This window comes from Oncorhynchus nerka, linkage group LG9a (assembly GCF_034236695.1).
Source record: "Oncorhynchus nerka isolate Pitt River linkage group LG9a, Oner_Uvic_2.0, whole genome shotgun sequence".
NCBI classification, from domain to species: Eukaryota; Metazoa; Chordata; class Actinopteri; order Salmoniformes; family Salmonidae; genus Oncorhynchus; species Oncorhynchus nerka.
This window is the reverse complement of record NC_088404.1, coordinates 35,581,558-35,604,397: the sequence shown is the minus strand read 5'-3', so window position 1 is coordinate 35,604,397 and position 22,840 is coordinate 35,581,558. Positions and strand designations below refer to the sequence as shown.

The window sequence follows — 22,840 nt, the reverse complement described above, 5'->3', positions numbered from 1 at the left end:
ACTCTGGCAGTAACTAGGAAGGCCAGTAGATTGACTCTGAACGTAACTAGAAAGGCCAGTAGAGTGACTTTGGCAGTAACTAGAAAGACCAGTAGAGTGACTGGCAGTTGCTAGGAAGGCCAGTAGAGTGGCTTTGGCAGTAACTAGAAAGGCCAATAGACTGACTGGCAGTTGCTAGGAAGGCCAGTAGAGTGGCTTTGGCAGTAACTAGAAAGGCCAGTAGTAGAGTGACTAGCAGTTGCTAGGAAGGCCAGTAGAGTGGCTTTGGCAGTAACTAGAAAGGCCAGTAGACTGACTGGCAGTTGCTAGGAAGGCCAGTAGAGTGGCTTTGGCAGTAACTAGAAAGGCCAGTAGAGTGACTGGCAGTTGCTAGGAAGGCCAGTAGAGTGACTGAATGTAACTAGGAAGGCCAGTAGATTGACTCTGATGGTGACTGGGAAAATCCAGGTAGTTTAATGGGTTTAATGAGCGATTAGTGTTTTTTGAAGTCAGCTCAGTTTCCTTTCTATAATTGTAAAAAATATATCCCCTTTTCAATTTTTTTGTTTTAGATTTTTTTAAATATATATTTTTTTACATAAATGCAAAAATTCCAATGCCAAAAATAGTGAACATTAAATTGCCAAAATATTCCAATGTCTCTTTCAGATCCACATTGGGTAGACATCAATAGAAAAATAGGACATTTCTATGAAAGAAAAAACATTTTTTGTGTATTACTTTAAAAAATAATTTGTATTCCTTAAAGTCGTCATCTCATCTCTGATCAGGCAGTAGCAGCCAGCCAGCTAGACAAAGTTATCTCTGTGCTCCCCATACTGTCTTTAGTGTTACTAGTATGCCTCTAGAGCTGTCTGACTAAATAATTTTACTAGTTCTTCAAAGTAAATAAGGCATACATTCACGAACTGTCTCTATCCCTCTCTTTCCTCATTGTGTTGTCTACATTCCTCTCACATGCGGTCTGTGTGTATCTAACCTAACATGCTGACCAGACCCCTCGCGCGAAGGTTGATATTGTCCACCCACTCCAGACGCGATCAGGACACGCAGGTTGAAATATCAAAACAAACTCTGAACTAACTATATTCATTTGGGGACAGATCGAAAAGCATTAAACATTCATGGCAATTTAGCTAGCTAGCTTGTTGTTGCTAGCTAATTTGTCCTGGGTTGTTATTTTACCAGAAATGCACAAGATACTGTACGCCAACAATTAATACACAGATAAAAGGTCAACCGAGTTCATTGCTAGTAATCTCTCTTTCAGGATTCTTCTTCTTCTTTGGACTTTATATGGCAGTTGGCAACCAACTTCAAGGTGCATTACCACTACCAACTGGACTGGAGTGTGGACCTCAGTTCATCTTTCAATCACCCATGTGGGTATATGCTCCTAAAAACAAATGCAGCGGGTCAAGCGTCACAAATAGAACCAAGTTCTATTTTAGCGCCTGGCTATGCAGACGCGCGCGAGCAGTGTGGGTGAAATGATTGAATAACATGTATGTGTAAATCTATTTTGCAACGCTAGAGCGGTGTGGTGAGCATGTAATGTAGCAGGCTAAAAAGTTTATCCATCTCTGTCCGAGCTGGATAGAACAAGCTCAATGGATTATGGTCATTGTATTGCATTACCACGTTTCTAGGTTGAATATTTGCTTAATGAAAACTACAACTTCCTTTAGCCCAGCGTCCCACATAGTTCTTGACATGATTTATCTAGTGAATTATTTGATTTCTCTCTAGAGAAATGACACCTTGGGCGCACAAAAAAACAGAACTAAATGGAATTTAAGTCAATGCACCGACGTCTGTCAATTAGTTGTTTAATAACCACAACAACAACAAATTATTTGGATAATCGCTCAGCTCTAATCAATTGCATTGACCGGACCGTCAAAACCATTACTAGTACTCATGCAGAAGATAGGCTGGTGATGAATTGGAAGGAAAGCATCTTTATGCCTTGGATAACTTGTAGCCTAGTAGAAAATGTAGACCTGCTCACTTACCACCTCAACAATGAACCATGGCATCATCTGCATAGAGAGGAAGGAGAATGAATGTCTGTTTTTGTTCCGTTTGGAAAGTGAAGTGTGTGAATGTTTTTGACTTCTGTTTTAGTTTCCGCTAAGATATATTATTTTTCCTACATTGTGTCAAAAGGAGACATGCCAAATATGTTATTCCAACCTAAATGGGAAACTAACTCGCAGCACTTTTCCACAACCTTGAAATTTGCTACAGTAGCAGAAAGGTTTGCTCCAACCTGATTGCATCTGAATGAAAAGGGAGTCAAAAAGAAACCGCAGAAATCCTTTATTCAGATGTATCATATGTGTTTGCTATGGTCCGTGGTATCTTGAACAGAGCAAATTATATGGTGTTTTCTGTGAAAGAGATGATGAGACAATTCACTATATTAAAACCATACTGGAGAGAGAAGTACAGAGTTGCAATCTCTATGCTGTCAGAGAGGACCTCCTTCTCTTATTCCCATAAAGTTCAACTGTTGGTGTGCCTCAGCAAAACTCCGACTGATACATGTGGGCCAGTAGTGTAGTGTAGGTCTCTACTTCTGCCTGTCACACAACAGAAGGATTAGTGGAGCAGCAGCTGCTCATTGGTCAGATGGACTTGACTCCAATTTGCTTCTCACAAAGAAGGCTAATGATGCTTGCCGCTGTCTCCCCTGCTGATGTGGCCCTCACCATGGCCCTGTCTGTAGCACGCAACAGTCCACACAAAGGACAGGGGGCACTTGGCAGGAGCTACAGTTACAGTGTAGCCAAGCAGAGAATCACAACTCTCTGACGCTTCTCTTTTTTGGCTCTATAGAATTTCAAATCAAATCAAATGCTATTGGTCACATACACATGGTTAGCAGATATTAATGCGAGTGCATCAAAATGCTTGTGCTTCTAGTTCCAACCGTGCAGTAAATATCTAACAAATAATCTAACAATTTCACAAACACTATCTTATACACACACAAGTGTAAAGGAATGAATAAGAATATGTACATATACATATATGGATGAGCAATGGCCATGTAGCATAGGCAAGATGCAGTAGATGGTATAGAGTACAGTATATACATATGAGATGAGTAATGTAGGGTATGTAAACATTATATAAAGTGGCATTGTTTAAAGTGACTAGTGAGTGATACATTTATTGCATCAATTTTTTATTATATCTTTAATGTGCTTGCCAAGACCATGAGTGGACACCAATGATTTATATATAAACTAGATGAATACCTGGGGCACAGTTTTGAAGCAACCGCACGCCATCGTGACACTCCCTCACCGTTGTAAAATATATTATTTTTGAAGCTATTGAAATTAATTTATTAATGTCTACATTTGTTTTTGCCATCTTTATTCTATTGCAGACACCTTAATGTATACTTTAACATTATATTATATGATTTAAACATAAAAATGTAGTATTCAAAAATATATCAAAACATTTTCCTTAAAGTAACATTTTTTGAAAGTATGTTACTGTTCCCACTACAACAACAAAATACATAAATGCATGTATTTTGGGCCTTTCAGCTAATTGAAAAACTGTAGAATTTCATTCATTCCTATGGAGGACTGCTTCTTCTAGGGAGTGCCAATATGCCCATCCGGTGGCTTCAAAGCCTCTCATTGGTGTCACGTGTGCTCCTTCTCCACCCTCTAGGTCACCAGGCTGCTCGTTATGGCGCACACCTGTTGCCATTGTTAAGTGCACCTGCGTGTCATCAGATTCACCTGGACTCCATCACTGTCCTGATTACCTTCCCTATATATGTCACTCCCTTCGGTTCCTTCCCAAGGCGTCATTGTTTCTGTTTCATGTCTGTGTGCTGTTTGAGTTTCTTGTTTTGCATTATGTTCCGTTTATTTATTAAAACACTCCCTGAACTTGCTTCCTGACTCTCAGCGCACATTGTTACAATTGGCCAATACATAGCATCAGCAATTTAGGGTACAGTACAGCTTTGGTGGACACAAACTACCTTGTATGCCCACAGCTTGTCAATATGATATATGAAATCATCATGAAAAAACCCACAAAGCAGCTGTTTTAAGAGCATTATAAAAGTAAAGTGAACCACTGAAATTGAGAGTATGGCAAAGGGCAAGACCTCTACGGTCACAGAATGTAATGTGAACAGTATCCCAATTATGTCTAGGCCTACACAGCAGCACACTAGAGTGGTCTCCATTACAGCTCCGTAGTCACAAGGGCCAGCCCTTTAAATACTACCAATACTCTAGGAGATTGAGTTACACTTGAGGTCGGCCAGTCAATATAAAACATGAGTAAAGTTATTTTTGGTTTATATTCAAGATTCCCAGTCAATAATGTACCTGATGCCAGTCTAAGGCCCAAGCATCTGTCTATGTGGAACAGGTGAATGGCAGTCAGAGGCAGAATACAGATTCAGAGACTAAGCTCAATCAAGAGGGAAATAGAAAATGGGGTTATTTTACTGCACACCTGTGATCATGCACTTGAGATTCCCACAGGGGAATATTTTGCTTGAATCTCAAAGAACGTTTATTTTGGAATAGGACTGACACCACGACTATAACTACAGCGAATTAAGTTATGAGGTTCTTTTCTGCATGTGGCATTTGTCATCGTCTTTATGTTAAACTGCGGTCATTAAAGCTGTGAAGAGGTTTTGTTTACAAGTGGTACTGAATAACAGATGATCAAAATGTATCAAATGTCAGAAAGCCCCTCAGGTTAAGAATGTCTCACCACCACCTGGGAGCCGCAGAGCACCTCATTGACTATACAATGAATTAATCAGGAGCATCTGGATGAGACAGGATACATGTTTTACTCCAGGTATCAACACTGCGGAAGGTGTCCTGTCTCCTGTTTTAAATTTGTGTCTATTTTACTACCCAACTAAATCACTCAACTGTAAAAATGCAAATATGTATGCATTTTCAAAACTCCAACCCAGCTATATTTCTCTCTAACCCCTTGTAGAATCCTAATTTTAAAAAACTGGTCGATTTAAAAAATAGACCATTGTGTCTATTGCTCACTTTGAGGACAATACAGTGCCATTAACACGACCCGCTACCAAAACCTGTGGGGTCTCCTTCACTGCAGCCAATGTGAGTAAAACATTTAAACGTGTTAACCCTCGCAAGACTGCCGGCCCAGACGGCATCCCTAGCCTCATCCTCAGAGCATGCACAGACCAGCTGGCTGGTGTGTTTACGGACATATTCAATCAATCCCTATCCCAGTCTGCTATTTCCACATGCTTCAAGAGGGCCACCATTGTTCCTGTTCCCAAGAAAGCTAAGGTAACTGAGCTAAACGACTATCGCCCCGTAGCACTCACTCCGTCATCATGAAGTGCTTTGAGAGACTAGTCAAGGATCATATCACCTCCACCCTACCTGACACCCTAGACCCACTCCAATTTGCTTACCGCCCCAATAGGTCCACAGACGATGCAATCGCAATCACACTGGACACTGCCCTAATCCATCTGGACAAGAGGAATACCTATGTAAGAATGCTATTCATTGATTACAGCTCAGCATTTAACACCATAGTACCCTCCAAACTAGTCATTAAGCTCGAGATCCTGGGTCTCGACCCCGCCCTGGGGGTCCTGGACTTTCTGACGGGCCACCCCCAGGTGGTGAGGGTAGGAAACAACATCTCCACCCTGCTGATCCTCAACACTGGGGCCCCACAAGGGTGCGTTCTCAGCCCTCTCTTGTACTCCCTGTTCACCAATGTCTGCGTGGCCATGCACGCCTCCAACTCAGTCATCAAGTTTGCAGACGACACCACAGCTTGATTACCAACAATGACGAGACGGCCTACAGGGAGGAGGTGAGGGCCCTCGGAGTGTGCTGTCAGAGAAATAACCTCACACTCAACATCAACAAAACAAAGGAGATGATTGTGGACTTCAGGAAACAGCAGAGGGAGCACCCCCCTATCCACATCGACGTGACAGTAGTGGAGACGGTGGAAAGTTTTAAGTTCCTCCGCATACACATCACGGACAAACTGAAATGGTCCACCCACACAGACTGCATGGTGAATAAGGCGCAACAGTGCCTCTTCAACCTCAGGAGGCTGAAGAAATTTGGCTTGTCACCAAGGCTTGTCCAAAAACTTTTACAGATGTACAATCGAGAGCATCCTGTCGGGCTGTATCACCGCCTGGTACGGCAACTGCTCCGCCCACAACCGTAAGGCTCTCCAGAGAGTAGTTAGGTCTGCACAACGCATCACCGGGGGCAAACTACCTGCCCTCCAGGACACCTACACCACCCGATGTCACAGGAAGGCCAAAAAGATCATCAAGGACAACAGCCACCCGAGCCACTGCACCCCGCTATCATCCAGAAGGCGAGGTCAGTACAGGTGCATCAAATCTGGGACCGAGATTATGAAAAACAGCTTCTATCTCAAGGCCAACAGACTGTTAAACAGCCATCACTAACATTGAGTGGCTGCTGCCAACATACTGACTCAATCTCTAGCCACTTTAATAATTAAATGCCGTTCTGCCATCGCTCATCCATATATATTTTTATGTACATATTCTTATTCATTCCTTTACACTTGTGTGTATAAGGTAGTTATTGTGAAATTCTTAGATTACTTGTTATATATTACTGCACGGTCGGAACTAGAAGCATAAGCGTTTCGCTACACTCTCATTAACATCTGCTAACCCTGTATATGTGACCAATAAAATTTGATTTGATTTGGTGTGACATGATCAAATCTCAATGCTTGGACAGTGCCTCAGGTGCACAGTGCCTCTGACCATCACTGCAATATGAGCTGATGTCTGATAGGGACATGCCTTTTCTTTGTCTTGGACTAGAACCCACAGCAACAAATGTTTCCAAGAAATAGCCTACACTGGTTGCATTTATGCACCACTCAGGCAAACAACCAGCACTAATACGCATGGTGATACCACTTTTCGGAGCTTGAGTCTTTTTTTGTCAGTAGTAGAAACCATCCAGTTAGCCTGACCGCACTCAATACCTTATGCACACAGAAATGCATGCCTTCGGGAAGAGCTAATATATGGCTTAGTATTTTGTGAATCATTACCAAGTCATCTCTCTTTGTGTATTCTATTTGTTTACCATTAGAAACAAAACCTGAATGCCCATACATGCTGAGTGATATTATGATTTTAACATGTACTGAAAAGGTCAGAGCCCCATAGAGAGGAGAGTATTTGTCTCAACTCTGTTTGTCTCAGTATGTCAAATATGATCTGATGGGCCTGTTACGTGAACAGATGATGTGTTTTTGTTGGTCCAGGTAAAGTATGCTCTGTGCCCAGTTGAAAACAGACCGACATGGCTACAGGCTGTGAAATGAATCTACGTCCATCCAGTTATGCCCAACAAATACAAACATAGGGAGGTGCACTCAGCCTGAAGTAACTCCAATGTAGCTAGTAGCCTTATGGCTAAACCCTTTGTTAGACCTGAGACGTGTGCGCGAATGGAGTGTTTTTCCAAACCAATGTTCCATGATAAAGAGAAGAATCATGTGAGCTGTGTTGCACTGTCTGTACGCCAATGTGAATGAATGTTCTTTTGTTCATGTGTGCAGATCTCAGCTGAGCCCCTGGGGTGGTTTGAGTGCATCGAGGCTGATTGGAGGCGGCTGTCCATCCTGGAAGGCTCGTTGTGAGGTGAAAGGTCATCAGTCCAAGCCCAGAGTCCTCTGTAGCCCCAGAGGAGCTGCCCGGCTTCACTTTTACAACAGAGCACCAGTCTCCCATTCAGGGAGCCCAGACCTACAGGAAGAGAGGGAGAGGAAATATACACAGGGGAGAAGAAGACACTCTTCATGAATTCCCTAAAATCGTGAAAGACAAACCGTATGAGTTGGCTGGCAGTCGTGAGGAGAGGAGCTATGTGGACAATAAGCATGGCCCAGCTCTGTCTCCCGGCATTCCTTCTCCTACTGGCCTACGCCTTTGTCCAAGCAGCTGCCACCGAGGACGATGTCACTCCACGACTCAGCTTCACTTACAGTAAGTGTCATCCATCGCCTTCCTTCCTGACTGTCCCGGACCTGCTGTTTTGACCCTCTCTCTCTCTCTCGCTCTTTCTCTTTCTCTCTCTCTCTACCGCACCTACTGTCTCAACCTATGAATGCTCGGCTATGAAAAGCCAACTGACATTTACTCCTGAAGTACTGACCTGTTGCACCCTCTACAACCACTGTGATTATTATTTGACCCTGCTGGTCATCTATGAATGTTTGAGCATCTTGAAGAATGATACGGCCTTAATGGCCATGTACTCTTATAATCTCCACCCAGCACATCCCTCAGAGCCTGGCTCCTCTCTAGGTTTCTTCCTAGGTTCCAGGCTTTCTTTTTCCTAGCCACCGTGCTTCTACATACCGTATGCATTGCTTTCTCTCTGGGGTCTTAGATTGGGTTTCTGTATAAGCCCTTTATGACAACTGCTGACGTGAAAAGGGTTTTATGTTTTTCCAGGACCAGTCGTAGTTCATAGTGTGAGAAACACAAGCATTCCTTGAGTGTTGGAGAAACAAAGCAAGAGAAAAAGAGAGGCCAGAGTGTTTACCCTCACTGGGTGCCCTCCCCACTGACCCGGGTGTGTAAGGGAGCCTCAGCCTGCTCCCCTCCCAGAACTGTTGTTCAACTATGAATAAGAGCAGGGAGTTATGTGGGGTTGGGGTTGGGGTGGAGGTGGCTGGGATGGTCCAGGTTGCTGAGAGGAGAGGAGAGCTCTGGAGGGGCCTGGGGCTCAGGCAAGGCTTTGAGGGATATTTGACATGCACAGTAATGCTTGGCAAGGTGTTGATAAACAGACGAATGGGAGCAAGGCTATTCCTCTCTAACCAGCTCTGTGGCCCTGTGGAGGAGCTTAGTGTGTTCTCCATGGGACACATCGAGTTAGAGCACAGCATTTACATAGCTGTCATTAGGGCTGGGAATTGCCAGGGACCCCCTGATACAATATGTATTGCGATTCTCACAATTCTATGTGTATTGCGATTGGATACTGTGATTTTATTGCGATTTGATGTTCCAAACATATTGCTCACCATATGTCTGCTGCAGCGAGACAAGAGAGAGAGCCATGAGAATGAGTTTTGATCAGTCATGGAAATAAAAGAAAACAAATTGGCTCCCTGTTTAAAAAAGAAGATGGAGAAGAAGGCATGAAGGAAAAATACTGGAGTTCTGGTCCAGGTGCAGCCAACTAACGCAAGAATAATATTGCAATACTGTCAAAACAATACAATACGATATATTGTAAAAAAAATAAAAAATATCCCGATATGTACAGTAACTGTATAGATTATTTCCCGCCTTCACTAACTGCCGTGCTCCCGGAAAGCCGCTGATATTTCAGGACAGTGCCTCACACACTATTAATGGTTTTCCTGTTGAAAGGGAGAGAAAACGTGTTCTGCACGGTATTAGTGATATATTGTTACTCATTACAAGATACTGATACTGTAACCTACTGGGAGAATTATGCTCCTGTCAGTGGTTTTACATTTTGCTTCAATGCTTTTGTGTTTCCATTGATTAACTTATTCTATCATTGTAAGACATTTCAATACATTCCATAGCAGTTACCCTGTCAATGACAGTCCCATGAAGGAACATTCATGATGGCTTAGCAGTATGAAAAGATTCCAAACCATGCATTTGACTGGGTGTGTTGCTCTGTGTGTTACCCCGCATCTAGAACTTAATGTCAGGAAAGCCAGCTAAATCCCAGAGCATGAATGGCAGCTCCATCAGGGTGGGTCTGTCAAGTCATAGCAGGTCAGAGGTAGTTACAACATGAACCAGGTCATTGCACTCGGTCTTACTCAGGACAATGTCACACACACACACAGTTTTCATCAACAAGGGAGGTATTGCTCTTCTGCAGCCATCCTCTTATCTCGGCTAATGGTTTGTTTACACAGTTAACTTAAGTAGTAGCTGATCATTTGTTTGCAAGATAAACTTACACCATCCATATCCAAAAATGTCTTCAAAACAAGTCTTCTGTCAGCGCAGTGCATGTTGAACTAAGAAGTATAGGGATCAGGAGTTGTATGACTTTGTGCTCTCATTATCTGATCTCAGTATGGCTCCTGATTGGTGATTTTGGAAGCAAAGGATATGTAATTGCAATGCAGCCCATTTTGTCAACGTACCAATGCTCTGCCATGGTTGATGACAGTATGCACATAATGCTAAAGCTATGGATGGCTCCCATGCCATTGGGTGTGAACTATTGATCATGTGATTTACAACCCAATTCATCACAGTACACATGGTCTCAGGTCTTACAGGCCATTTGGTGGGCAATGGATCCAGTTCTGTAGAGGGCAGTACTAGAAATCCACCTAGGTTATACTTTTCATAGAGAACAAAACCTTTAGTTCTATTTACCTGGGATAGAAGTAATGCAAGAGAATACATGCAGGCATGTAGGGTTAGTTTACTGTTGTTCCCAATGACTCACCTTTTAGGATCAGCCTATAGTCTTTAAGCACCTACTGGCATAGAAACAGTGCGCAGATTGCCTTGTCATATTATCTACACCTACAGTAGATTAAGCCAGTGTGTGCTCTTCTGAGGCCAGGAGAGGAGACGATTGAAATGGGTCACGGAGGCCTCAGCTTGGAGTCTTGCCTGCCTGTCCTGCCTGTCCCAGCCTGTCCTGCCTGTCCCGACCTGAATCCTGGCTTTCCCTTGGTGGACCTCTATAGTCCCAGGTCATCTCTCTTACCTGCCAGCCTCCACACGGAGCAGCACGGCCCCGACGGAACGTTTCACATCAGAAAAAAACATCACTCACAAACTGAAAAGGCAGTTTCAGCTCCTTCACACATCTCCTTGGACTGGAAAATATATTAGCGTTTTGGGTTAATCACTCATCCTGAATGAACACCATAAAACATGTAAGATCAAAATGTCACTCTCCTGCGGCCTTCCGGGTGGCGCAGTGGTTAAGGGCGCTGTACTGCAGTGCCACCAGAGACTCTGGGTTCGCGCCCAGGCTTTGTCGTAACCGGCCGTGACCGGGAGGTCCGTGGGGCGATGCACAATTGGCCTAGCATCATCCGGGTTAGGGAGGGTTTGGCCGGTAGGGATATCCTTGTCTCATCGCGCACCAGCGACTCCTACGGCGGGCCGGGCGCAGTGCGCGCTAACCAAGGTCGCCAGGTGCACGGTGTTTCCTCGTTGGCTTCCGGGTTGGATGCACGCTGTGTTAAAAAGCAGTGCAGCTTGGTTGAGTTGTGTATCGGAGGACGCATGACTTTCGACCTTCGTCTCTCCAGAGCCCGTACGAGAGTTGTAGCGATGAGACAAGATAGTAGCTACTAACAATTGGATACCATGAAAAAGGGATAAAATAAAAAAATAAAAAGTCATTTTCCTAGTCAGTCATGTCAAGATGCCTACATTTTATCAAGATTATGGATATACAGTAGGGACAAGTTTCTATTTTCTTACTTGTGTGTCTACTTACTTGTGTAAGAAAAAAGGGTGTGGGGGTAAATAGTTACAGTAGCATCCATTAGGAATAAACCAGCTGCAAGGTAATTAGTATCACATTACTGTACTTCTTACTGTTCTACTGATGAGCTATGCTTTTACTCAACGGGTCAACATAAGGAAATGACTAACTACAGGAGTGACTCACAGCTCTTAAAACTTTGAGAGGTTTAGTAGTAAAGAAACCGTCTCTCCCCTCGTGAAACAGTTACAGTTACAGTCGTATAGACCTAACTATTTACCAGCTGCAGATCTGAACCTGACAGGGGAATTATGAGGTCCCACTGACATTTAAATGACCAATATAGATTTGGGAAAAAGATTGGATTAGGCACATGTTAGTGTCCAGTAGTGACATATTTTCAATTGGTAACCAAACACTCATGAACAGAAAACAAAATGTTTATGGCAATAGGGATGCTGATTGCCAGTGGCTTGACAATGGGAGCTGCCGTTGCCTGCTAACGTCAGTGCCGGTGTGATGGATTTCCCAGGCCCCCCGCTGAAGGGCTGTGTCACTCTGTGTTTACTGTATCAAAGCAACATTCCATGCTGTGAGCCTCAGGGACCTGGGCCATACAGAACCCTCCCCCACCCCCTCCTCTGCCTCTCAGCCCTGTCTGCTTATATGTGAGTCTACATCCCTGCCAGCCTTATGTCTGTGGTGTGGTCAGACCAGCCTGGACCTCCCCAGTCCCTCCTCAGCCCGGCATCAGCAACATTATCCTGGACAGCCTTCCTCTCCCCTCCCCTTCAGTTCCCTCTCTCCGCCTTAATGACGAGACTAAACTCCCATGAATAATGAAAGGGGATTTGTGTGTGTTATGGTGTGAACATTGGTCTGGTTCTCATTATGCGCCTATCAGGACGGATCATGGGTTCAGGGAGGAGAGCCTACATCTGCTTTGCCCTCCTCTTTTGTTCCTGTCTTTAATGAAAGACCGTGCCGGAGAGCTTAGTGTGCTAGAATGCTATTTAAAGGGACACCTATATGTGATTTATATGGTCTCTCATTCCCCGTTGATCTATTCAGCCCTCTGTTAGTTAAACACAGTGCAGGCAGTCACGGTAGAGATCAGCATGTAGGGGCCATACCCACAGCACTAATAATTAAGAACATCATTCATTTGAAACTAACAAAGCACAAAATGTATATTAGAATGTGCTTTGTTCTTGTCCTATAGGACAGTGGTTATGCCTGTTGAGCCACTCACGTTGAAGTGATTGAAAATGACAATCTTGTCAAGCGAGATAAGGAATATACCAAGCACAATTATAGCTGCACAATGTAACTACTATACCGTACTCTTCTTTATGTATGCATGAAATGGCCGTCCATGGCTGTGGACTGTGTTGCTATGGGAGGGGTCTGGTTGTAGGTGCTTAGATATGCTCCATTAGACCGTAGCCTCTTGGCAGAGACATGTAGACTGCCCATAAAAGGCCTGCAGTATGGAGAGCCTTCAGAGATACCATACTGTATATCACACTGCTAGCCATTTGGACCACAGATATCACACTGATTTATTATCTCATCCATGAAAATAGATATATGATTGATGTTTACCATATTTTATTAGTGATAACATGCGGTTGTACCTTTTACCAAAAGTCTAGATGTTGCAGCACACTGATATCTGTTTGTTCATAGTATTACAATATGACAACATTGATGTTGATGTTACTAGTGTTTATGAGAGACAGCCACTTTCTCCAGTCCACCAGGGAGGGAGCTGCTCATAAATCACCCTGGACAGCCCTTATGAAAACACCCTCATCGCTGCACCTCCTCCTCCCCCCCCCCCCCTCTTCTTCTTTCTCCTCCTTCACCTTCTCCTCTTCCTTCTTCTTTCTCCTCCTCTTCCTCCCTCATCTCCTAGCCTGAGTTGTGAGATGGGATACCCCATCACACTGTTTGGTCTAGTCATGCCAGCCAGCCTGATCAGCCCCTTGCTGGCCTCCCACACCACGGACTCTGACTACATGAGGTCATGACACAGTGCTGATGCTCAGCCTCTCCCTGTAGTGCAGCAGGGGTCCTGAGCCTGAAAGCCTGATGCCAAAGCAGGTTTACATTGTGGGGGGGAGCACCATATTGAGGATGAACCGGGGTCAGCAGCAGCACTCAGCAGCATACAGCAGCATGCTATCTCTGACCAGCAGACCTGGTCCAGGATCATGGAAGGACAACATTATTTTCCTGTGGGAAATTATAGCCGAGGTGAACCGTTGTTTGCAAATTGCAGGCTTTTGGAAACACTTCTCTGTTTAAATAAGCAGTTTAATTACATTATTTTCCCAATAAATGTTGCTATGGTACCCATGAAATCTGTTATGCCCCTCTTTGCCTACTGAATACCAAGCTATTCATTAGGCAAAATTATGTTTTTCTGTAATTGGCCTACTGAGCTCTATGATACTCAATCTTCAATCCATTAATATGCACATCTTCAGTTCACTCTTGTGGCAACCAGCACCCTCTTCACATAGATTGTGTGTACACTAGCCAGCATTCTCAGCATCACCATGGTGTTTTCTTCATGCTACCATGTGTGAGTTCTAGTCTCCTGCTAACCAGAGAGAGCCAAGCCCTTCCCTAAACAAACAGCTGGCTCACAGCTTGCCTAATGAATCTCCCGGTGGATCTGATGTCTTAATGCTGTCCAGATGCCCCTGTCTCTGCTCTACCGTGGCCCTGCACCATTCTATCACTCACAGGTCATGTTGCTTTTTCACCTCAGCAGGATAGTAATCATACATTCTACCAGGTCCCAGAGCATGACTCCGTTCCCACTCTAGTTATGTTGATGTCATGCGTTTGCCTTCACAATGAACTGGGTCTGTGGTGGGTTTTGTCTTCCTGCTGTTTGTCCACAGAGAATAGGATTAGATGGTATGATACAGGAAGTTGTGACCTGACCTTGCTCCTTGCTCGGTCTGTCCACATTGGGAAAGTGGTTTCTAGAAGGTGGGAAGGTTCCTCAGTTCTGTGTTAGGAGTTACTGGTACTGTTTCCCAGGAGTTGGGTGGTGACCACTTCCTCTGTGGGTAGGACAACATGTTATTGTATGCTCGCTATCTGTTCTTTTACATTTGGTCAGATCCATCTGAAAAGGAAAAAGTAAGCACCTGGTTTGTGTGCACAGTCAAAACAGAGGATCCTGTAAGAACAAGTATGGTGATGTCACCGATTTATGAGCTGTGTATGTGTATGTGTAAACTTTTGACTCATCACATACGCTGCTGTTCCTGTTTGTTATCTATTTGTTGCGTAGTCACTTTATTCCTACCTATGAACATACAGTGCTTTCGCAAAGTATTCAGACCTCTTGACTTTTTCCACACTTTGTTACGTTACAGCCTTATTCTAAAATGTATTAAATTGTATTTTTTTTCTCATCAATCTGCACACAATACCCCATATTGACAAATCAAAAACTGTTTAAAAAAAATTTAAAAATGAAATTTTACATAAATATTCAGACCCTTTACTCAGTACTTTGTTGAGGCAAATTTTGCAGTGATTAAAGCCTTTGAGTCTTCTTGGGTACAAGCTTGGCACACCTGAATTTGGAGAGTTTCTCCCATTCTTCTCTGCAGATCCTCTCAAGCTCAGTCAGATTGGATGGGGAGCGTCGCTGCACAGCTATTTTCAAGCTATTTGGTTCAAGTCCGGGCTCTGGCTGGGCCACTCAAGGACATTTAGAAACTTGTCCCGAATTTGTACATGTTGTTTAGTGGTAAAGTGACTATGCATAGATAATAAACTGAGTAGCAGCAGTGTAAAAACAAAGGGGATGTAAATAGTCCAGCTGGCCATTTGATTAACTGTTCAGCAGTCTTAAAGCTTGGGGGTAGAAGCTGTTAAGGAGCCTTTTTGACCTAGACTTGGCGCTCTGGTACTGCTTGCCATGCGGTAGCAGAGAGAACAGTCTATGACTTGGGTGGCTGGAGTCTTTGACAATTTGTTGTGCCTTCCTCTGACATCCACTAGTAAGTAAGTCCTGGATGGCAGGAAGCTTGGCCCCAGTGATGCACTTGGCCGTACGCACTACCCTCTGTAGCGCCTTACGGTTGGATACCGAGCAGTTGCCATACCAGGCGGTCGATGGTGCACCTGTAGAACTTTTTGAGAATCAGGGGACCCATGCCAAATATTTTCAGTCTCCTGAGGGGGAAAAGGTGTTGTTGTGCTCCCTTAACGACTGTCGTGGTGTGCCTGGACTAGAGGTCGGCATGGCCGATTAATTAGGGCCGATTTCAAATTTTCAAAACAACCGGTAATCAGCCTTTTTGGACATCGATTATGGCCGATTACATTGCAATCCACTAGGAGACTGCGTGGCAGGCTGACCACCTGTTACGCGAGTGCAGCATCAAAAGGACTTTGTGGCTGCAAGGAGCCACGGTAAGTTGCGAGCTAGCATTAAACTTATCTTATAAAAAACAATCTTCGCATAATCAGTAATTAACTACACATGGTTGATGATATTACCAGGTTAACTAGCTTGTATTGCGTTGCACAGCCTACTTCAACTTCGCCAAACGGGTGATTTTAACAAAAGCGCATTGCCGAAAAAAGCACAATTGTTGCACAAATGTACCTAACCATAAACATCCATACATTTCTTAAAATCAATACACAGAAGTATACATTTTTAATCCTGCATATTTAGTTAAAGGAAATGCATGTTAGCAGGAAATATTAACTAGGGAAATGGTGTCACCTCTTGCGTTCAGTGCGAGCAGAGTCAGGGTATATGCAGCAGTTTGGGCCACCTGGCTGGTTGAGAACTGTGTGAAGACCATTTCTTCCTAACAAAGACCATAATTAATTTGCCTGAATTTTACATAATCATGACATAACATTGAAGGTTGTGCAATGTAACAGCAATATTTAGACTTTGGGTTGCCACCCGTTTGATAAAATACGGAACGGTTCTGTATTTCACTGAAAGAATAAACGTTTTCTTTTCAAAATTATAGTTTTCAGATTTCCCCATATTAATTACCAAAGGCTCTTATTTCTGTGTGTTTATTATAATTAAGTCTGTTCTATCAAATATCAAATAATAGTCTGACTGAGCGGTGGTAGGCAGCAGCAGGCTCGTAAGCATTCATTCAAACAGCACTTTACTGCATTTGCCAGCAGCCTAGCAATGCTTGAAGTAAAGCGCTGTTTATGACTTCAAGCCTTTGAACTCCTGAGATTAGGCTGGCAATACTCAAGTAACTATAAGAACATCCAGTAGTCAAAGGTATATGAAATACAAATGGTAGAGAGAGAAATAGTTGACGCGTCATAATTCCTATAATAACTACAACCTAAAACTTCTTAACTGGGAATATTGATGAAGACTCATGCTTTAAAAGGAACCACCATCGTTCATATGTCAAGGAACTACCATGACACATATTGCACTTTTACTTTCTTCTCCAACACTGTGTTTTTGCATTATTTAAACCAAATTGAACATGTTTCATTATTTATTTGAGACTAAATGTATTTTATTTATGTATTATATTTATGTATTAAGTTCAAATAAAAGTGTTCATTGTTCATTCAGTATTGTTGTAATTGTCATTATTACAAATATATACACTGCTCAAAAAATAAAGGGAACACTAAAATAACACATCCTAGATCTGAATGAATGAAATATTCTTATTAAATACTTTTGTCTTTACATAGTTGAATGTGCTGACAACAAAATCACACAAAAATTATCAATGGAAGTCAAATTTATCAACCCATGGAGGTCTGGATTTGGAGTCACACTCAAAATTAAAGTGGAAAACCACACTACAGGCTGATCCAACTTTGATGTAATGTCCTTAAAACAAGTCAAAATGAGGCTCAGTAGTTTGTGTGGCCTCCACGTGCCTGTATGACCTCCCAACAACGCCTGGGCATGCTGCTGATGAGGTGGCGGATGGTCTCTTGAAGGATCTCCTCCCAGACCTGGACTAAAGCATCCGCCAACTCCTGGACAGTCTGTGGTGCAACGTGGCGTTGGTGGATGGAGCGAGACATGATGTCCCAGATGTGCTCAATTGGATTCATTTCTGGGGAACGGGCGGGCCAGTCCATAGCATCAATGCCTTCCTCTTGCAGGAACTGCTGACACACTCCAGCCACATAAGTTCTAGCATTGTCTTGCATTAGGAGGAACCCAGGGCCAACAGCACCAGCATATGGTCTCACAAGGGGTCTGAGGATCTCATCTCGGTACCTAATGGCAGTCAGGCTACCTCTGGCGAGCACATGGAGGGCTGTGCGGCCCCCCAAAGAAATGCCACCCCACACCATGACTGACCCACCGACAAAACGGTCATGCTGGAGGATGTTGCAGGCAGCAGAACGATCTCCACGGCGTCTCCAGACTCTGTCACGTCTGTCACATGTGCTCAGTGTGAACCTGCTTTCATCTGTGAAGAGCACAGGGCGCCAGGGCGCTTGGTGTTCTCTGGCAAATGCCAAACGTCCTGCACGGTGTTGGGCTGTAAGCACAACCCCCACCTGTGGACGTCAGGCCCTCATAGAGTCTGTTTCTGACCGTTTGAGCAGACACACGCACATTTGTGGCCTGCTGGAGGTCATTTTGCAGGGCTCTGGCAGTGCTTCTTCTTGCAGAAAGGCGGAGGTAGCGGTCCTGCTGCTGGGTTGTTGCCCTCCTACGGCCTCCTCCACGTCTCCTGATGTACTGGCCTGTCTCCTGGTAGCACCTCCATGCTCTGGACACTACGCTGACAGACACAGCAAACCTTCTTGCCACAGCTCGCATTGATGTGCCATCCTGGATGAGCTGCACTACCTGAGCCACTTGTGTGGTTTGTAGACTCTGTCTCATGCTACCACTAGAGTAAAAGCACCGCCAGCATTCAAAAGTGACCAAAACATCAGCCAGGAAGCATAGGAACTGAGAAGTGGTCTCTGGTCACCACCTGCAGAACCACTCCTTTATTGGGGGTGTCTTGCTAATTGCCTATCATTTCCACCTGTTGTCTATTCCATTTGCACAACAGCATGTGACATTTATTGTCAATCAGTGTTGCTTCCTAAGTGGACAGTTTGATTTCACAGAAGTGTGATTGACTTGGAGTTACATTGTGTTGTTTAAGTGTTTCCTTTATTTTTTTGAGCAGTATATATAAGAAAATCGTCCGATTAATCGGTATCGGCTTTTTTTGGTCCTCCAATAATCGGTACCGGTATATGCGTTGAAAAAACTTATAAATTGTTCGACCTCTAGTTTGGACCATGATAGATCGTTGGTGATGTGGACACCAAAGAACGTGCTTGGAGTTGTGCTTGGCCACGCATTCGTGGGTAAACAGGAAGTACAGGAATGGTAGCCATGAACGTGCTTGGAGTTGTGCTTGGCCACCCCTGAAGGGCCCCAGTGTTGAGGTTCAGTGTGGCAGATGTTTTGTTGTCTACTCTTACCACCTGGGGGCAGCCTGTCAGGAAGTCCAGGATCCAGTTGCAGAGGGAGGTGTTTAGTACCAGGGTCCTTAGCTTAGTGATGAGCTTTGTGGGCAATATGGTGTTGAACGCTGAGCTGTAGTCAATGAACAGCATTCTCACATAGGTGTTCCTTTTGTCCAGGTGAGAAAGGGCAGTGTAGAGTGAGATTGAGATTGCGTCATCTGTGGATCTGTTGAGGTGGTATACGAATTGGTGTGGGTCTCGGGTTTCCGGGATGATGGTGTTGATGTGAGTCATGACCAGCCTTCCAAAGCACTTCATGGCTATGGATGTCGGTGCTATGGGGTGGTAGTCATTTAGGCAGGTTACCTTCGCTTTCTTGAGCAACGGGTCATTGTCCTGTTAGGTGAACCTTTAGGTGCCTTTTGGCAAACTCCAAGCAGGCTGTCAGGTGCCTTTTACTGAGCAGTGGCTTCCGTCTTCCACTCTACCATAAAGGCCAGATTGGTGGAGTGCTGCAGAGATGGTTGTTCCTCTGTAAGGTTCTCCCATTTCCAAAGAGGAACTCTGGAGCTCTGTCAGAGTGACCTTCGGGTTCTTGGTCACCTCCCTGACCAAGATCCTTCTCCCCCGATTGCTCAGTTTGACCGGATGGCCAGTTCTAAGGAGAGTCTTGGTGGGTCCAAACTTCTTCCATTTAAGATTGACGGAGGCCACTGTGTTATTGGGGAACTTCAATGCTGCAAACATTTTTTGGTACTGTTCCCCAGATCTGTGCCTCAACACAATCCTGTCTCTGAGCTTTACGGACAATTCCTTTGACCGCATGGCTTGGTTTTTGCTCTGACATGCACTGTTAGCTATGGGACCTTATATAGACGGGTGTGTGCTTTTCTAAATCATGTCCAATCAATTGGATTTACCTCAGGTGGACTCCAATCAAGTTGTAGCAACATATCAAGGATGATCAATGGAAACAGGATGCACCTGAGCTCAATTTCGAGTCTCATAGCAAAGGGTCTGAATAAGATATTTCAGTTTATATTTATAATATATTTGCATAAAATTAAAGTCCTTTTTTTGCTTTGACATTAGGGGGTATTGTGTGTAGGTTGATGAGAACATAAAAAATAAACATTTTAGATTAAGGATGTAACGTAACTAAATGTTGGAAAAGTTAAGGGGTCTGAATGCTTTCCGAATGCACTGTATCTACCTCAATTACCTCGTACCACTGTTGGGAAGGGTACGTAAGTAAGCATTTCACTGTTAGTCTACACCTGTTGTTTACGAAGCATGTGACAAATATGATTTGATTTGATAGAGAAATGAGAGGTGTGGAGATGTGAGATGAAAGTGCAGTGAGTGTGTCTGTTACAGGTGGAACAGAAGGACTCGGAGGCATATAAAAAAAACACCACTCAGGCCCTTATGATAGTCTCTCCTCTTTGGTCTGGCTGTGGTAAAACAATCTCACTGCCACCCACCCCTTGTTTTCTCCCTAACCTCTCTTTTAAACCCCACTATGACTTCACATTCCAAAGGTTATATCCTAATCCTCAATTAACCCCACTCACTCAACATACTCCCACTACAGACTCCACCCTCTCTGCAAAAGTTTAAAACAATGCATGCAATTTTAGTGTTTTTCATCTCTGTTATCTGTGTTTGTTTCAGCTGCCTTGTTATTTAATTTGACTTCCTGGGCAGATACCTGTTATGCATGTGTTCAATAGGGACAGTTTCCTCCTATGGCTTTCACAGCACAGCCACAGCAGACGCTGTGCTAATTCCTAACCCCTCAAGGCACAAGAAAGCTATGGTCTCCAGAGACTGCTATGCCAGCTCTGAAATACAGTAGCTGGGGCCTGAGCATCTGCTTGCAATTAGTTGTTACTGAGATATGGCCAAAGTGGCCTGTGTATATACATATTTTGGGTCAACTTAACGAAACCCCATAAGCTCTTGAATCTTGTGGAGGCCCTGTTCATTTATGGGGCTGTGCTATGGGGCTGTGCTATGTGCATGTGCGATGGGGCTGTGCTTTGTGCCTGTGCTATGTGGCTGTGGCTGTGCTATGGGGCTGTGGCTGTGCCTGTGCTATGGGGCTGTGCCTGTGCTATGGGGCTGTGGCTGTACCTGTGCTATGGGGCTGTGCTTTGTGCCTGTGCTATGGGGCTGTGGCTGTAGTATGTGCCTGTGCCTGTGCTATGGGGCTGTGCCATGTGCCTGTGCTATAGGGCGGTGGCTGTGCTATAGGGGGTGGCTGTGCTATAGGGGGTGGCTGTGCTATAGGGGGTGGCTGTGCTATAGGGGGTGGCTGTACTATAGGGCGGTGGCTGTACTATAGGGCGGTGGCTGTGCTATAGGGGGTGGCTGTACTATAGGGGGTGGCTGTGCTATGGGGCTGTGCCTGTGCTATAGGCGGATGGCTGTGCTATAGGGGTGGCTGTGCTATGGGGCGGTGGCTGTGCTATGGGGCTGTGCCTGTGCTATAGGGGGTGGCTGTGCTATAGGGGGTGGCTGTACTATAGGGGGTGGCTGTACTATAGGGGTGGCTGTACTGTAGGGGGGCTGTACTATAGGGCGGTGGCTGTGCTATGGGGCTGTGCCTGTGCTATAGGGGGGTGGCTGTGCTATAGGGTGGTGGCTGTACTATGGGGCTATGCCTGTGCTATTGTGCTATGGGGCGGTGGCTGTGCTATAGGACTGTGGCTGTGCTATGGGGCTGTGGCTGTGCTATGGGGCTATGACTGTGTTATGGGGATGGGGCTGTGGCTGTGTTATGGGGTAGTGGCTGTGCTATGGGGAAGTGGCTGTGCTATGGGGCGGTGGCTGTGCTAGAGGGCGGTGGCTGTGCTAGGGGGCGGTGGCTGTGCTAGGGGGCGGTGGGGCTGTTCTCAACTCTCTGCTGCTGATACACTTGTTCTGCCCTGCTTACAGTATGCTCAGCCCTTTTGTCCAAAGTGGCCTCCTGCCATAGAAGTCTCTTCATGATTCCCTCCACAGAAGAATCTAGGGCATGTTTCTAGACAGACGCCTGGAAATGGTGCATCAGACGTCCCCTTCAAGATTGTTTTATAGCATTCTACTTGATTTCAGTGAAGAGGGATGAGATTGTTTCCAGGTCATCTGCTGGTATGGCAGGCACCAAATGAATGGCTGTTTGAACAGCAATAGTGAGCTGTCACTTATTTTAATCTATTTGCTCAAATAATGCAGGTCCTGAGTAGGAGAAAGGGTGATGATTTGAGTCATGGGAAAAGCATTCATTATGTTGAAATATGCTTTTTTCCTCTCTTTTCACCACTCAAGGCCTCTGTTAGGACACTGGTTTTGTTGTAAGATTTCTCAAACATACATAAACAGAATCTGGCCCTATTTAAAAGTGGTTCCGTCTGCTTGGCATTGTTCCTGTGCCATCCAGTGATGTGTACTGGAGATATACGGCTTGCCAGTGGCCATCACTGTTTCCCTCTAGTTCTACATCATTTACGTAAACAAGAACAACATGTGTCTCTAATAAGGAATGCAAACTTCAAACCCCTTACCCCACAGCTGAGAAAGCCGATACCCCTTCATAAGAAAAACCATTTAGTGAATCAGGCTGTCGTAGTTGGATGTCCTACAAAATGAAGCACTTTGATCTCCCTGACTGAAGGACAGATTACTCCACATTTGCCTTTTAGATGGGATGTTCTGTGCTTCTAATTAACTTTGTGCTGTTGGAACTCGGAGCCGTTGGGAAATCCGCTGCAACAAAATGTAGACTAGGGTTCCCTAAAAGCCCACATCATTAATTTGCCCCTAAATGGATTAGTGAACAGGGCAGGGTGGATATTACAATC

At 44.5% G+C, this 22,840-nt stretch overlaps 1 protein-coding gene across 2 annotated transcripts in view; it reads left to right on the top strand.

Annotated features, from left to right (window-relative positions):
* LOC115134225 (semaphorin-4B) overlaps positions 1 to 22,840 on the top strand; it is a 90,681-nt gene that overhangs the window by 31,604 nt on the left and 36,237 nt on the right. For both annotated transcript variants that reach the window (XM_029667979.2, XM_065022539.1), the window contains one exon: positions 7,630 to 8,056. In XM_029667979.2, the coding sequence (XP_029523839.2) occupies positions 7,903 to 8,056 (154 nt within the window). In that variant the 5' untranslated portion in view covers positions 7,630 to 7,902. The remainder of the gene's footprint in view (positions 1 to 7,629; positions 8,057 to 22,840) is intronic.